This window comes from Puntigrus tetrazona, chromosome 4 (genome assembly GCF_018831695.1).
Source record: "Puntigrus tetrazona isolate hp1 chromosome 4, ASM1883169v1, whole genome shotgun sequence".
NCBI lineage: Eukaryota > Metazoa > Chordata > Actinopteri > Cypriniformes > Cyprinidae > Puntigrus > Puntigrus tetrazona.
Window position 1 is genome coordinate 13969500 of NC_056702.1, and position 16008 is coordinate 13985507.

The 16008-nt window shown below is 38.6% G+C and overlaps 4 protein-coding genes across 6 annotated transcripts; 1 reads left to right on the forward strand and 3 right to left on the reverse strand.

Moving 5' to 3' along the window:
* Positions 1-764: 764 nt before the first annotated feature.
* On the reverse strand, positions 765-6131 carry LOC122342633 (trichohyalin-like). The gene is made up of 3 exons (XM_043236599.1): positions 5896-6131; positions 4690-4845; positions 765-2832 (listed from the first exon to the last, which is right to left on the reverse strand). Exons 2-3 carry the CDS (start codon positions 4837-4839, stop codon positions 1258-1260), a joined length of 1725 nt encoding a protein of 574 aa, XP_043092534.1. The 5' UTR covers positions 4840-4845; positions 5896-6131; the 3' UTR covers positions 765-1257.
* Positions 6132-6305: 174 nt separating this feature from the next.
* Positions 6306-11116, reverse strand: alg10 (ALG10 alpha-1,2-mannosyltransferase). Of its 2 annotated transcripts, none has more exons than XM_043236601.1 (3): positions 10698-11116; positions 10418-10615; positions 6306-6792 (listed from the first exon to the last, which is right to left on the reverse strand). In XM_043236601.1, the coding sequence occupies exons 1-3, from the start codon at positions 10860-10862 to the stop codon at positions 6769-6771; spliced, it is 387 nt and encodes a 128-aa protein (XP_043092536.1). In that variant the 5' UTR covers positions 10863-11116; the 3' UTR covers positions 6306-6768. The 2 variants fall into 2 exon arrangements, with proteins under 2 accessions (XP_043092536.1, XP_043092535.1); XM_043236600.1 differs by lacking the exon at positions 6306-6792 and adding an exon at positions 7857-9473 and having other exon boundaries at positions 10698-11109.
* Positions 11117-11276: 160 nt separating this feature from the next.
* tprkb (Tp53rk binding protein) lies at positions 11277-12675 on the forward strand. Its single transcript, XM_043236608.1, has 4 exons — positions 11277-11668; positions 12076-12198; positions 12272-12448; positions 12537-12675. Exons 1-4 carry the CDS (start codon positions 11528-11530, stop codon positions 12621-12623), a joined length of 528 nt encoding a protein of 175 aa, XP_043092543.1. The 5' UTR covers positions 11277-11527; the 3' UTR covers positions 12624-12675.
* Positions 12676-12856: 181 nt separating this feature from the next.
* srr (serine racemase) lies at positions 12857-15947 on the reverse strand. 2 transcript variants are annotated; one of them, XM_043236606.1, is made up of 7 exons: positions 15829-15947; positions 15197-15402; positions 14932-15113; positions 14722-14852; positions 13973-14121; positions 13660-13749; positions 12857-13583 (listed from the first exon to the last, which is right to left on the reverse strand). In XM_043236606.1, exons 2-7 carry the CDS (start codon positions 15372-15374, stop codon positions 13438-13440), a joined length of 876 nt encoding a protein of 291 aa, XP_043092541.1. In that variant the 5' UTR covers positions 15375-15402; positions 15829-15947; the 3' UTR covers positions 12857-13437. The 2 variants fall into 2 exon arrangements, with proteins under 2 accessions (XP_043092541.1, XP_043092542.1); XM_043236607.1 differs by having other exon boundaries at positions 15843-15934.
* Between the last annotated feature and the right edge of the window lie 61 nt (positions 15948-16008).

Sequence of the window (16008 nt, forward strand, 5' to 3'; positions counted from 1 at the left end):
AATCTAGAGAAATATGCCAACGACTTGGTACTAAAAAAAACTAATAATAAATACACAAGACTGATGTAGCGTCGTGAACAATCTGTATTGCCCATATAGTCATGTTTCCAAATTATTGCTTCATACTAATGGAAATGATATGAATATTAGGCTGTGTTGGTTGTTTGCACGTTCCAGTTGGTCACGGTATCTGTTGGTATTTCTACAGTTTTTTTTGTGTTCGTATTTTTAGCACCAGTTAATTCAAGCAGTCAAAATGCAACCCGAACACAACCCTATAGAGCGCGGAAAGGTTATAATGCAGATGACAGAAGAGAATGGCCAGGATGGTGTTTTTAAGTGTTTTTAAGTTATACGAACACCCGCGGTTCTTTGCTTGAATGTTGTGAAGTACACTAAAAATCAAGCAGATGCTACCATCTGGTGGAGGAAGAGAGCTTCCCTACAGTAGATGAAAGAATCTACTTTTTCTAGTGGCAAAATTGTGAAAAAAAGTGAATTAAGATATTAAACTATTAACTAGTTGCTTATCATCGTGCATATCACCACCATGCTGGCTGGACTATATACTTATCAACCACTAACTATTAGTAAGCAGTAATTAGGATACAAAGTATGAAACTCGTTCACTGGTTTTAACATGATTTGCTAACATGAAGCTGTTTCTTAACACATACATTGATGGTAAATATGATCTAACGTTGAGAATATGCATGCTCTGTAGCACTCATTTCCAAAAAAAAAAATCAACAACGAATGAACTTAACTGCAGGCTTTACTGAAATAGACAGTTCTGGGAAACAAGAAATCTTTTATTAAACACCTGATGGAGATAAATAATGTATTCAGTCATGTTTACGTATCGAAGCAAATTTACTGTTACAAAGAAAAAAATACAGGAAAGACCAATCAATAAAAAAAAAAGTCAAATGTAAAAGATAAAAACCATCTGAAAAACCAACCGACTACATTGAGAAAATTACATTCAAAAAGAGAATTAGCATGTTTACGAAAGAAAAAAATTACAACAATAAAGGTACAAGAGGAAAGAAATTACAGGATACAATCCAAACCCACCCACAGATTGATTTGATTCTAAAAGTGAGTTGATTACTGATTAATATAAATAACATATTTAAAAATCACTTATGCCATAGTTTTCATGTTAAACGTTTTAAAAAAAGACAAGAAGTAAATAAAATCTTTTCATTTATACATCAGTCTGTATAACATCATCAACTTCCAACCCTCTATCAATCACACCTCTATCTCTATTAGCTCTTCTAGTTGTTTTAGTTCTTTTAGCATTTCTTGCTCACTTCGCTCTTCTGGCTGTTCTAGCTCTTCTGGATCTTTTTGCTCTTCTAGCTCTTCTGGATCTTTTTGCTCTTCTAGCTGTTCTAGCTCTTCTGGATCTTTTTGCTCTTTTGGCTGTTCTAGCTCGTCTGGATCTTTTTGCTCTTCTAGCTCTTCTGGATATTTTTGCTCTTCTGGCTGTTCTAGCTCTTCTGGATCTTCTGATTGTTCTAGCTCTTCTGGATATTTTTGCTCTTCTGGCTGTTCTAGCTCTTCTGGATCTTTTTGCTCTTCTAGCTGTCCTGGATCTTTTTGCTCTTCTGGCTGTTCTGGATCTTTTTGCTCTTCTGGCTGTTCTAGCTCTTCTGGATCTTCTGATTGTTCTAGCTCTTCTGGATATTTTTGCTCTTCTGGTTGTTCTAGCTCTTCTGGATCTTCCTGCTCTCCTAGCTTTTCTGGATCTTCATGCTCTCCTGGCTCTTCTTGCTCCGTCTTAGCATACCCTCGAACAGCTTTAGCTGCAGTAAAAACTAGACCTGCACCATTTCCCTCGAAAGGCTTTTTCTCCTCTATCCTTCGAGCCTCTTCATCCGATTTTAACAAATCCATTAACAAAGACTTTTGCACACCATTTGATTTCCGCTTGTTATTTTCATATTCTTCTCCAAACTGTTTCTGTTTATATGCCTTAGTAACGTTAAGCTCTTCGTGTGCATAAGCACTAATCGCCCACGTCCATCGCTTGGTGTGACTATGTTTTTGTCGTGAATCAGGCGTAATAATCGCATTTTTGTTTGCAAACACAGCAGAGAAACCCTGACGTCGTTTAACTTGTCTTATCAAAACGGGAGATTCCATGTTCATGTGTTTAGATTTTGTATTAGTAAAACGCTCAGGAAGGGTATCACATCCTTCAGGTAGAAGCACACAGAAGTTAGGCTCTGGGTAGTAAGTGCCCAGAGGAAAGTGCTCGGCTGTTATTATGCGCACCTGACGGTCTTTTTCACTGTTTGTTCTGAACTCGCTCTCTTCAGGGAACAGAAAACCAGTGGACATTAATGTTGGGTAGTTGTGCTCTATGATTACATCTATGTAAGAACTCAACACCTCATTAAAATCAACTGGGTCTGCGTCAAAAAAGCAGAAGTAGATCGGAACCCCAGGGTAGTTCTCCCTGAAGATTCTTACTAATTCCTTGGTGTGCTCGGATTGTTTATTTTTTTCTCTTATTAATCGATATGGGATTTCCTTCCTTTCTGGCCATTTAAAGCCCCATTTTTTAAAAGCGATTTCACTTTCAACAGTTTTTCTCAATTCAGTTTTTACAATTTCTTCATCTTCATATTTTCCATTAAGGCCAAAAACGACAGCAATATCTTCATACCGGAACCCATCTTCTTCCCTAAAAGCTTGACTTTTCAGAAGATCAAGAAACTTCTGACAATGTGATTCAGCTTTTGTACTCATTTCGGATGTTACCCCCACTGGAACATTTATCAAAAATTTGACTCTGATATCTTTTCTGTCAGATGAGTCCTAGAAAGAGAAGTTATACCTTTATTTACCTGCATCCATCAATTTGCTTTATATATTCTCAAGAACGATGACATTGTGTACAAGGTAGTGGGTAACAAAATAATAATTTGCTCATTATGTCTTTCAAAAAAACCTGTATATAACCTTTTTACTTTAATCACTAGAGAATGTTTTTATAGAATAGTATAACAATGTTGCTCTCTTCTATACAAAGTGGATGGTGACTTGTGAAGCAAGATTTAGTTTTTTTAAGATAAGCTTTTCAGTGAATATTGTAACAACTTTTACATTTTAGCCTGTGGGTGACCCACCCATTATACTTTAATATTCCTATTCTTCTAAAAGCACACTATTCAATTATGATTCATGGAAGAGCATGAACATACCTCAAAATAGTTCTGTTACACTTAAGTTCAGTTAAAATTACCTTAGTTAAAGGTATAAGCAAACAATAACCTACTTTTTTAAAACATTTAATAATTAAGACTGATGTTTGTAAATATACTGTTTTGTTAACAATAGTTAAATGTATTAGTATATCTATAAATTAAGACTAAGCTTGGTAAGAGTATTGCCTCTTGTTATTTTGTCGTAAATATACATACATAACTAAAGAAATTATGGTCCCACTTTAGTAGCCACTTTAATACCTGTGTACTTACATAGTAACTATATATGTGTACGTAGTATGTAACGACAGTGTAAATACACACCGGTACACAGTATATAGGGCTGTAATATTTTTGTAACTACACACATTTAACAATCCTCAGATGGTATGTGTAAGTACAAACGTGTACCAGGAAATTGGTAACACTTTTTTCCCAGTATTTGGACAACTTGCATTGTCTTTGTGTTAAGGGATTCCCTTTGTTATCTTCATGGCAGAAAGAGAGTTTACCGAGGTTGATGATAAAGTGGTTGAAGTTTTGATGCGAGTGCAATCAGAGTTGGAGACATGGCGGGCTTAATTTGCAAGAAACTCTCACAGAAAGGAAAGAAACTGAAGTAATAAAATAGAACGCAAAAAGTGCTAAAAAGCAGCTAAAAGCTCAATTTTAATTGCGTCCTGAGTTTTTAAACTCAGCTTTTGGGCACATCTCAAAATGGTGTCTTACCCAATAAGATTGTTTTAGCTTGGGGTGTTGCGATGATTCTCCACCAAATTCATGAATCAACATGTTGTCTCATTGTCCAAATTTTCCCACTCTTACAGATACTGAGCATGTATGTGTATGGAAAGGCAGTTTATGATGCGTTCTATGAAGACCAGAAGGTCTTCTGGTCTTCATAGGTATCTCAGTCTGGTTCTTGACCTCTAGGTGGGGGTAAGGTCAATCCCAAGAGTTTGCGATCACGATGGACCTTTTTCGCGTTTCTGGTTTTCTCAGCAGCAGGAATCGTCATAGTTGATGTCTTGTTGTCTTAGGGTCTCCTTGTGGAATTCGTCTACTCGTGTTTCAATGTTGTGATTGAACCTAAAAGTGTCTGATTCGCTTGATACACTACAATCCATAGGAACTGTTGACTTAATATAAAGTGGAAAACTGTTAGTCCTGTAACACATTTGTACTTACACATACCATTCAGTGGGTTGTTGTTACACAAACATTGAAGCAGTAGATACTATGTACCAGTGTGTACTTACATTGTGTTTTTCGTACTACATGCACATCTACTGTAGTACTGTAGCAAGTACGGTATTAGGGCCACTTAAAAATAAAGTGGGGCTGACCTTATAATATAGACATGCAATTAATGAAGAGTGAGTATATTTTGGCAGAATTAACTGTTCCATGAAATTTACTAGGGAAAAAATGTATATGCATCAACCATACAGAATTATTCTACCATTACCTTAATGCTGAGTTTACCAATTTCAATTTCAAGCTGATCAAGGCTCGAATTTCCTGGATTACTCTTTTCCACCTCGTTCTTCATCCCAGACAGTTTATTGATAGCAGAGCGATCTGCTTTCTCCTCTTTATGTGAATGGTTGTCAGTCATTTTAGTCTACAAAAAGTCACAAATGATCAACCACTTTCAATATCAAATGCTGTATTATCCTACAGATTGCATTAAATAATTGAATACAAAGAGAGAAGAGAACCAGTAATATTGAGTTAACAAATAGGTTTTGAGTTTACGTTTAAATTCACGCAGTGTGGTTATTGTCCTAAGAGCCAGTGGCAGGGGTCCTTAAAGCTTAGGAGCCCTAACAAAGTGCATGTAAAGAGAAAGTCATAGAAAACGGAAGGAGAAAGACCGCTGACTTAAAGGTAAGCATTTTGTAAGAATGAGAAGACCATTAGTGTATATATTGGACTGGTAGTACTGGTAGTATCTTTTGGTTTTTCATGTAAAAATTAATGTATAGTATCTTCGTATAGTATATTCGAGGTCAAATCTAGGAGCAATAGTCTTATATGAGGAACAGATAATTGAGAGTTTTAGTCAAATAATCCATGGATACGTGACGTTAGCGATGCAGTCTGGTGAATAGAGTCTGGTTGGCAAGCAGTATGTATCTGAATATCATATGCATAAAAAGTGGTACTACAAAACCACGGCAGTGAATTAATTTATCTGAGACTCAAAATGTATAAATAAATACAAATGAGCCAAGAACTGAGTTCTGTGAAACACCCTGTTTGACTTATAGTTATCCATGGTGATAGTAATGTCTAATACTATACTAGTACTGATACTAAACTGATAATTGAGAGATAGCAATGTAATAACACTAGTATAACAGTAGCAGTCTTGAGTAAAACGAGATGTGAAATAGGAGCAGAAATTACATAAATGCTAGAAGTGCATAAAAGGTGGTTCAGTATCAGAAGAGATGGATTCCTGTATTATTTCGTTAATTAAGATAAAGTAAAGTAAAGTTATCGAATGGACTGCGGAAGCAGAAGTGGTCGGTTCAAGCCCAAAAGCTCTGCAATAAAGCATCCAGCTTTTCCTTAAAGCGGTGCAAAAAACAATAGAATAGAACAGAGACAATAGAATCTTGCTACTCAACCGTCAGTAAGCTAGAAGAAAGAGTGTAAGAGAACTTACACCAGCGCAGAGAACCGGAGGTTCCCAATGACAACAGAAAATATGTCGAGCGGTAAATGAAGTCCGTCAAGCCGAGCAGAGGAAGCAAATCCGGTTTGCTGACCAAAAACACAACACAACAAACACCCCGGCAAAGAGTGTCCCTCTCACCGGAAGTCTCAGATGAAGCTGGCAGACAGTTTATAGAAAAGAAGTGCTCCTCCTCCCAGATGGAAACTTACATCAGACTTGCATCCGATCATTAACATTATATTACATTCCGGTACGGTGACTCAGCGTTTATACCGTAACTATGCGTCATTTGTGGTGGGAGGAGCCAACGACAGACACAGTGGGCGTGGCCTCAGGCCTCGGAGAGGTTCTTTATTAACAGAAACCCATTCAAACACGTAACCATGTGTGATTCAAACAGACCGAGTCTGTTACACAGCTACCAAAAGATTGTCACATATGTGCTGCAGACTTTATACGACGCACATTATAGATTCAAGTACACTACACAGGTAAAGCGTATCAAGTGTATCTATACTGTCCACCTTATCTATCTTAACCCATTAGTGCACAGATTAAATACATGTAATACATGACGTATGGGGTTTCGGTTCCTTGCTGCTGTTGCCTCTAGCTTGCTTAGTTGGGGACACTTCATTTCTAGTGATTATTGTCTGCGTTTAAGTTAAGTGTTTGATTTCGTCATTATACATTGCTACCACTCTGTTCTCCGTTTTGATACTGTTCAGTGCTTTGACAAAATCTGTATCGCTAAGAGTACTATATGAATAATGCGTGATGCGTTTCTCCTGAAGTCCCAGTTGTCTCCAGTGTCTCTGTCAACGTCCTCTGCGGTTGTGGTGTGTGCTCCAAGGATCTCCTTCATCTTCCCCGTACTCCAGGTTCCTGAAAAAGATAAGAACTGTGTTCAGTATCCAGTTAAAGACTTTCAAAGGATTATATACTCACCCGATTCCTCTGCCATAGACTTAATATGCGCAAATAAACTTGCTTCAATGTTTTGATTGAATCTTAAAGTGTCTGATTCGCTTGATGCACAACAATCCATAGGAACCGTTGACTTAATATAAAGCGTAACCATTTCCTTACCAAAAAGTGCTGTTAGTCCTTTTATACATTGTGCATTCAGTGGGTTGTTTTTTATACATTGCCCGTTCAGTGGGTTGTTACGTACGAGCAGTTACACAAACACTTAAGCTGTAGATATTATGTACCAATGTGGTATGGTATTAGAGTCATTTAATATATAGGCTGGAAATTAAATAAGTGAGTAAATCGTGGCAGGATTGTATCTTGATTTGCAGTCTTGAGTGAAACCGAAACATTGGCAGTTGCGATGTGAAATGCAAGTAGAAATTATATTATATAGTATTTCACTGGTTGAGATGGGGTTAGCCAAGGTAAAGTTGAGGACGTGAATAAAGTAAGCTGGCGGTCAATTCAAAACCGAAAGCCCCACAATAGAGTACGGGATGCTTCTCCTTCAACTTCTCCAAAACTTGCATCCGATCGTTAAAATTTAAAGCACGTTCCAAAACGGTGACTCGTCATTTATATCGTAACCACCTGTGATTCAAACAGCTGTGTGGCAGCCAGATGTGCAGCGTTCCCAATCCGGATGTTTCAGGGCAGTCGTTTAATGGAAAAGAGGCGCTCCTCCTCCAACTTGTAAAACATTCAGATGGTTGCTTTCTACGAACTACGAAAAAAATGCATTCCTAAACCCTTTACACCAATTTTGCACATGATGTATCGCATACAGCATTTACCGTGAATAAAGTTTTCTCATCTGAAGCACTGCTGTGTAGTTCAATTGTATGCGTAAGTAGTATTGAAACCCAGCCTGTTTTTATTTTTAAGAGTGTAGTTGTAGTGTACTTTAATAAACCCCGAACCCTCATAAAACAGTTAAGGTTCTGGAGATAATGAACGCACAGTATTCGGTCACATTTATGTAACAAAAGGAATTTAATTCATATTGAAAAGAAGTAAGTGAAACACAAACAGCACGGACGCAAATCATTTACAATGAGAAATTAACGTTGAAATTTTGAAACCACGAAGAAATGAGACGAAAATGAAACGAATGTAAATGTAAGACTACACCGTGAACAACAGCCACCATAATAATTATCTGAATTAAGTGAACTTAAATAATATTTAATACACAAACATGAGGTGAACGACTATTACAACAAAAATGACAACAAAAATCAATTCTGGTTGGGTCGGAATGATTACATTTAACAGTAACTGCACACATACGTATTACATAGTATACAAAATGAACTAAAACTAAATCCTTGCCCATACATTTGCGAACGACTTAATATGACCAGTGGCTTCAAACAAACTAGATAACATAAAAATTCAAAATGGAGCATGGCTCAACAGTACAGCAACGGCGTGGCGTTCCATTGTGAAGTACAACTATTTTGATTATTGATAAATAGTGAAAACGTCACTCCTTTTCCTCGGTGGATAGAAAATGGCGTTTCATATTTTTGTCACCACATGAATCTTTGCTCAGCAGTGCTGTTGGGCCACTGAAATGTTTTATAGACAAACACGTAAACCGTAGCCGCGTTAACCGCGGTGTAGAGGCCAAACTCGAGCAGCAGTCTGGGTAAAGACGGTATCGGGATGTGGACGCGATACAACAGATACGGAAGTATAAAATACCGGAACTCCAGGAGTTTCTGTGGAACGGTGGCCCCCAGCAAACACGTGGAGAAAACCAGGAACCAGAACAACGACCTGGACCTCAGAGCATCTAGAAAGTTCCATGCCGCAAACACGTATCCAGGGACCAACAGGAAACGGACAAGCTCGTGTCTCTGGAAAATCCTTTTCCACACGTAAAACGGGAAGTGCCTGTTGTCCGCAAGCAGGTACTTGTGAACAAACGTGAATTTCCAGGCTAAAAGCAGGAAGAGCGTCACCAGCGCGGCATAAACCGAGGGCTGCTTTCTTAAAGACTGCAGAAACCTGACTGCCTTTTGGTAACTCAGCGAGGTGGGAAGAGAAAACATAAGAGCAAACGACAGGAAATAGAAAAGCTGAGGAAAGTTCAGACATGCTTCGTGACTGCTACGATCTCCAACCACGATCCCGTTATTCAGCACAAGGAAAACGGCGAAAAGCACGGCTACGGCAATATACGGCCACGTCGACAAGACCGTGGCTTTTATATTGTTGGGCGTTTTGAGGAATTCCAACAGGAAACGCATCACTCTCGTTGCCCCGCTGATGGTTAGGGGGACCTGAGAAGGTAGCTTATCGTCTCTCTTCTTCGACTGTTCGGTCCGCCACGTCTCGTCCATTTTTTGAGCCACCACGGTGCCGGCACAGAACGCCACCCAGATGATGTTGGTCTGTCGGAAGAGAATGGCGCAGACCCCGAGAAGCGCCGCCGCTTTGTGGCTTCCGTACGACGTCATGAGGTACATGAAGAGGGTGAAGAATGTGGAGCCAGCGTCGGTGTAGTACAGGAAGGTGAAGAAGTACAGCACCGGGAAAGTGGACAGAGCCAGGGCGGAGAACATTCGACGAGCGGCGGAACGGGACTAGAGAGAGAAAATAATAACGCCATAGTGTTACACTTTATAGCTGATCTGTGGTTGCCAGGTGCTTTAGTTCAAGCTATACACTTCCTAAACAATCAGAGTTAGAATTTTCACCTGGTGGACAATAAAAAAAAGGCTAAATATAAAATAGACTGTAAACCAACACAATTTTTGCAACAACATAATAGTAATTGTTTTGCATGTGCAAGCACCAGGCACAGTTTCCATGGTTAATAACAAAATCTATCTATATCTAATTACTATTAAATTACTATTATGTCTTGAAATTTTATATATATATATATATATATATATATATATATATATATATATATATATATATATATATATATATATATATATATGTATATATGTATATGTATATATATATATATATATATACACACATATATATATATATATATACAGTATATACACACACACACATACATTAATATGTACTAGATACTTTTTTGATTTATGATTTACAGTAAATATGATTTTAATTTTTTTATATTATAATACTATTATATTAAATAATGTGTCAAAGGGTATTTACACACACATTATATATATATCTTGCTATAAATATCTTGCTTGATTTTAAATAATGTATATATATGTGGCCTTTCCCCTCTCTCTCTCTCTCTCTCTCTCTCTCTCTCTCTCTCTCTCTCTCTCTCAACTGTGTTTTATGGCTATATCTTTTTTGTTGTTGTTGGCAATTTAGTTTGTAAAGCACCTTGGACAATGAACATTGTAATTATATGGTGCCATGTAACTAAAACGACTAACAACTAAATTTTCATGCCATTACATAAATAAATAAATAAAAATCACATTATATATATATATATATCGTTATAAAATTACGTTAACATTACAAACATGTGCCCCTAATGGAAATATCTCCAATACACTTAAAGAAAAAAAAAATCAGACACCTTATCTTTCACGTGAAGTCTGCAGATGAGCAGGTAGATTATGTAGAGATTCCCGCTGTTAAAGAGCAGATTGATGAATCTCAGCATGGCAGTGGAGCAGATCACACTGCCCTTCAGATCAGCTAACCACACCACCGGCTTGATCAGACCCACCGAGGCCAGATACAACCCGGGAAGAGTGGTGATCATCGGATTCCACTGTGGAAAGGGACGCATAAACGTTAACGACCGAAAACACAAAGGCAACGAGCGATTCAAGAAGCATCGTTAGCACTCATACCTCGTTAAACTTCCCCTCGCAGTACTTCTGGGCTTGAGGAACATGGAATATCTCATCCATGTACGGCTCTCTCTGTTCCCGTGTGATTTTAGAGAACAGAAGGCATGAAATCAGAAAGTTAACGCTGCACAGAGCAGTGAAGATATAAACCTCGAATCTCTCCATGCTTTACTCAAAAACACAAAACACTCGATCTTTGATAACACCCTTATGGAAATGAATGGTAGATGAGGTTGATTAAGGGGGCATGAGAAGCATTCGTTCCTTGTAATCGATCTTCCTCTACAACGTCAAAAAATGTGCACGTACGTGCAAAAACCGCATTTTTAAGTTTAAGATTTTTGACAGCTTACTGGTGCGTCGCATACTAGCGTCCGTATCGAAACCGGAAGCGTGAGCAATCAGTTCCACTCCGATGTTGACGACTATTAAATAATACTATAAAAGATAAAATCTATTGTAAGTACTAAACTATAAATGTGTTGTCCGTTTAGTGTATAAAATAAAAAAATAAATTAGTTAAAAAAGTTATGTGCCCCGAGCTTAGCTAGGCCGATTGGCCCCGCCCATTATAGACAACTTCCGCATAAATACTCGATACCATAGTTTATGTAGTTGTCATGATCTTTATAAACTGTATATATTAATTAATGTGGGTGCTTTTTAATAAATTAATTATCGACTACGCAATTGCATAGACAGCCAATTTGGAACATTCTTATCAGCAAATGACGGTGTCACATTATTATTGTTCCGTGTGTGACCGCTCAGGGTACCACATGCTGTCTAGATAAAGTCCTTATTGTACTGAAGACATTAAAGGTTTAATAATGCATGTTACGCAGGACTTAGAACTGTTTCCCGAATACACGGTAACTCAGCTGCTCTTCAAAGATGTAAAAAATGCGACGGAGTTGAGAAAAATGGCAGTAAACGGAGAAATAAAAGGCGCCTTGATTAACCCATCAATGGTAAGCGCTTGTAACGCTTTTATGTACAAACTAATTTATTGCTATATGCTATATATACAGAAATTTAACATTCCTAGAAAAGAGTACCATAGTAATATCCTGTTTCAGATGGTGCCGTGGTAATACCGTGCTATATATTTAATAATACTACCTGTACCGTGTGTATATATTATATACACGCACTACCTGTCAAAAGTAATAAATAATATATTTTTTTAATGTTTAGTAATGAGTCTTTTATGCTCACCAATGCTGCTTTTATATGACAAGCAATAACATAAAACCCGTAATATTGCGAAACACTTAATTTCTTATTTTTCCATTTTAATTTACTTTCATTGCCGTGTTGGTAAAGCTGAATGGTCATATATTCCCCATACATTGATTATTTCACGTTCTCTATAAAGGTTGTGGATGCGTTCCAGATCCTGGTGGCGGCAAACAAAGCAGTTCACCTACATAAAAATGGAAAAATGAAAACCCGGAGCCTTTACTCGGAAATCATTTTCAATCTCTCCCCCACAAACAACGTGAGCGTCATTTCAGTGGCATTATTGTATTTGTTTACAGCGTGCACGGTTATCAAAGTCGAATGTTTGGCAGATATCCGAGGCGTTCAAAAGGTTTGGGATCTCGGACGGCGACAGCGCGGTTCACGTTGTGTTAGTACACGGCAAAGACGAGACCCTCGACGTCGATGGAATCGTCTCAAAGGTGGACGGGCAACAGATTGCCGTTGATCGAGTGTCGGGTTTAACTGATGTTGCGAAGATTAAAAAGGTAGGTCTTGTTTTCCAAGGCGTTGATGTAGAACGGCGTAGGGTTTGTTGCATTTGTTTGAGAGGTTCGTCTCTGTGTCTCGTTACAGCTCTACAAAGTCGCACCGCAGGAGGAAAAGTGCGGCAGCCTTTTGGACGCGGTTGTTTGCAGGATGGCCACTAAAGATGTCGCGTAGATGCGTCGATATGTTGATATATCTCTATTTTAAATAAAACCAACTTCACGAACGTATTGTGACACGTTGTCAGCATTATTTAATGGAGATGTGAGTGAGCCATCTCTATTCTCAGGGAGAGATCATAAGACAACATTTTTCTAGATCTTGGACACTTTTCTTATAAATAAAGCTTATCGTGGCTTAATGCTAACATATTAATCAATTCGCACCAAAAAGTATACCAAGACTGATTTAAGTTTAGTCATCATTTGTTCATGTTTACAAAATCGCATTACATGGGATGAGATGTTCAACCTATCATAAAAGATAAACAAAAAAATCTCTATATATGCTTGTTTGGAGGCTGAGAGGATGCACCTCCATCCGTTTTAAAAGCCTCATCAAAAAGCCTACACTGTAACCAAAGCAACTCGTGCAATTTGATTTGATCACTTGAAATTAATAGTGCCGAAATATTCCTTTTGCCTTCAATCTGAACCGCAGAGTCTACTTTCTCACTTGGGGTTGAATAAGTTGCAGAACCAACCAGATCTCCAGCATAAGAAATAAGCAAGACCGTAGTCAATGCGAATAACGTAATCGATGTTGAAAAGAAAATAACGTATCCTCTTCAAAATGATTTTGGATGCAGTTAATCACTTTCCTCGCGGTTTTATGGAACCTCACAGCCCATATACCATCATCCGCCTTTATTATTATCTAAATAACCTTTTAACTTAGTCAGGAAAGTTGCTGAGCTCATCTTTGCCGATGTTTCCTCCGCTGAGGATGACCACCACATCCTTGCCGTCGATATCTGGTATTTTGTCATTCAAGATGGCGGCGACTCCGCGGTGCCCGAAGGTTCGACCACGAGTCCAGCCTTATAAAGTGCGGAAACGGCGGATCGGATCTCCTCGTCGGTCACCAGCACAATTTTCTCGACGTATTTCTGGCACAGCTCATACGGCAAAGAACCTGAGGGTGAAACCCGATTGCGTGAGTTTCGAATATATAACGTAAAGTTACAATGACCTCGACGTGGAATCCGTACCTGCAAATGGCGGCGCTAGCCCTGAAGCAATGCTTTTAGCATCCATGCCGACAGGCCTCTTCTCAATGAAGCTCTTGTACATCGTGCACGCTGTTGAAGGTCAAGAGGGTTCATGGGAACTATAGAGTATGCTGAACTTAGCCTTGGTTTTAACTGTGTATTTTAAAAGTTTACTATCTATTTTCTAAAATGATGTATATAGGTGTATTATTAAGTAATACTGACGATGATTAATGAATGTAAGAAATACATTGCACTGACGACTAACGCTAGCAAATGAAACCTTACAATAAGAGATCGTTTGAATATTCACCTCCTTCTGGTTCCACTCCATAGATCTTCGTGTTCTCACAACCAGACAGCTTGATGGCAGCTGCCACACCGGCAAGTAACCCTCCTCCGCCACAGCAAACAACCACCACATCTGGATAGGGTACGACTTCCAGGATCTCAAAACCTAAACTGCCAGTCCAAAAGACAAATGCAAAAATATAAATGCATTCCATAGCCAACGCGTACATTGAATTTATCGCGCACTCTTAAGAAAAACCAAACATAAAAGATACCACTATGTACCATTGAGATGCTAATATAAATGCTTTAGTGGTAAATGTGGTGCAAAAGTGTAAAAAGTCCATTTTAAAGGAACATTTCACTCAAAATGAGCATTTTACAACCTTAATGTTATTCCAAGCTGTATATTTTTTGAAAGAAAACACGCACTTCGTTTATGATAACTTTAAAGCGCTTTTATGTTCTTTTAGGAGCTCTTTAGGAGAAAATCACGCGAACGCTCTTCAAAATAATAACACTCCATAGACCACAATGCAACGCGATTATGGCGTCTTCGCATATTCGTATATTTAGCGCAACAACAAATATACTTCACTTAATAAAAATAATTTGAAGTATACAAATTTTTGGAAAGGGTCTTGGAGTCCTGAACTCTATTGGTAACGACAGAACTTTCTCCCATAGTTGCTTTTTGGGAAACACGTACATTGAGGAAATAATCACAGGCTTTCCTTGCTTCGTGTGACCTGTCCCGGACATGTACTTAACCTGGCATGTCCAGCGATAATATCGGGGTCATCGTAGGAATGTAGGAAACTCATGCCCTCCTCTCGAACACTCCGGTTGACGACGTCCATGAGACGAGGAGTTGGTGCCCTTTCAACCTCGACTCCCAAACTCTAGAGATGGTTGGCGCGTTTAGTTAAAGCGTTCGATTTACGACAAAAGTGTAAGCGCATCAGCGCGAGAGCGTCGTACTTGTATGAGAACGGATCTGGAGATGGGGGCGGTTTCCGGCATCACCACTTTGCCTTTGGATCCGTAATGCTTACAGGCGTACGCAAAAGACTTTCCATAATTCCCAGCAGACATGGTCACATAACGGCCCCCTTTGAGTCTCCGGGCGAACTGGTTCGAAACACCTCTTATCTTGAACGAACCTGGTGGTAGAAGAAAGAAAGAAAACGAATCACGATATGCTATTATAACCAAAGCGAACGGGAGTAAAACCTCTCAAACCGACCGGTCCTCTGCATGTTCTCCAGCTTGATGTGAACGTTGCAGGGTTTGTGGAGTGGAAGCGTGGTTTGGGACCACGGGATCATCGGTGTTTTGATCACATCCAGAGGGCTGCTCCTGACGGTCTCACACGCTTCTCTGAGGACCTCGATAGTAACGCTGTCTGCCGAGAAATCTCCCATCCTTCACTAAAAACTTTATTGGATATAGCTAAAAAAAATAAATAGATACGTACACTGAATATGAGAGATTTATTAAGTTCTTGCAGGAGGTGGGAAAGGGCGAAGAACAAACGAATCATACTATACAACATTAATATAGGTTTTCGGAAACAAACGGTGCCAAATAATAGTTTATTTTGGTATATGGCCAACCGTAGCTTTTACATAACGGCCAGAAAGATTACATTTGAATTGCATTTAGCTGCTGCAGCTATGAAAAACAATATTTTTGCATGATAGAATTACCGTAATACGAGTGCAAGCCAAAAAATAAAATGCTGGATTTTAAAAAAAAGCTGCTTTATCAAATTAAGTAAAGCAAGGATGGCACGTTACTAGTTAAAGTATTAATATTTATACAAAACGTTCGATGTTTCATTTTAATTAAAACAGAAGAATAATATAGTGAACTCACCAATTGGAACTAACCTTTGGATCATAAAGTCACGCCTATTTAATCTTTTTTTCTGTGTATTTCTGTGTACTTTAAACCCCACGCGCTTCATGCGGTGTTACCGTTTAAAGGAGTCCCACCAAGAGCAATGCCCGGAACCATGCTTTCCTTAGTGCCCGTGTTCTGTTTCCGATCGGTCAA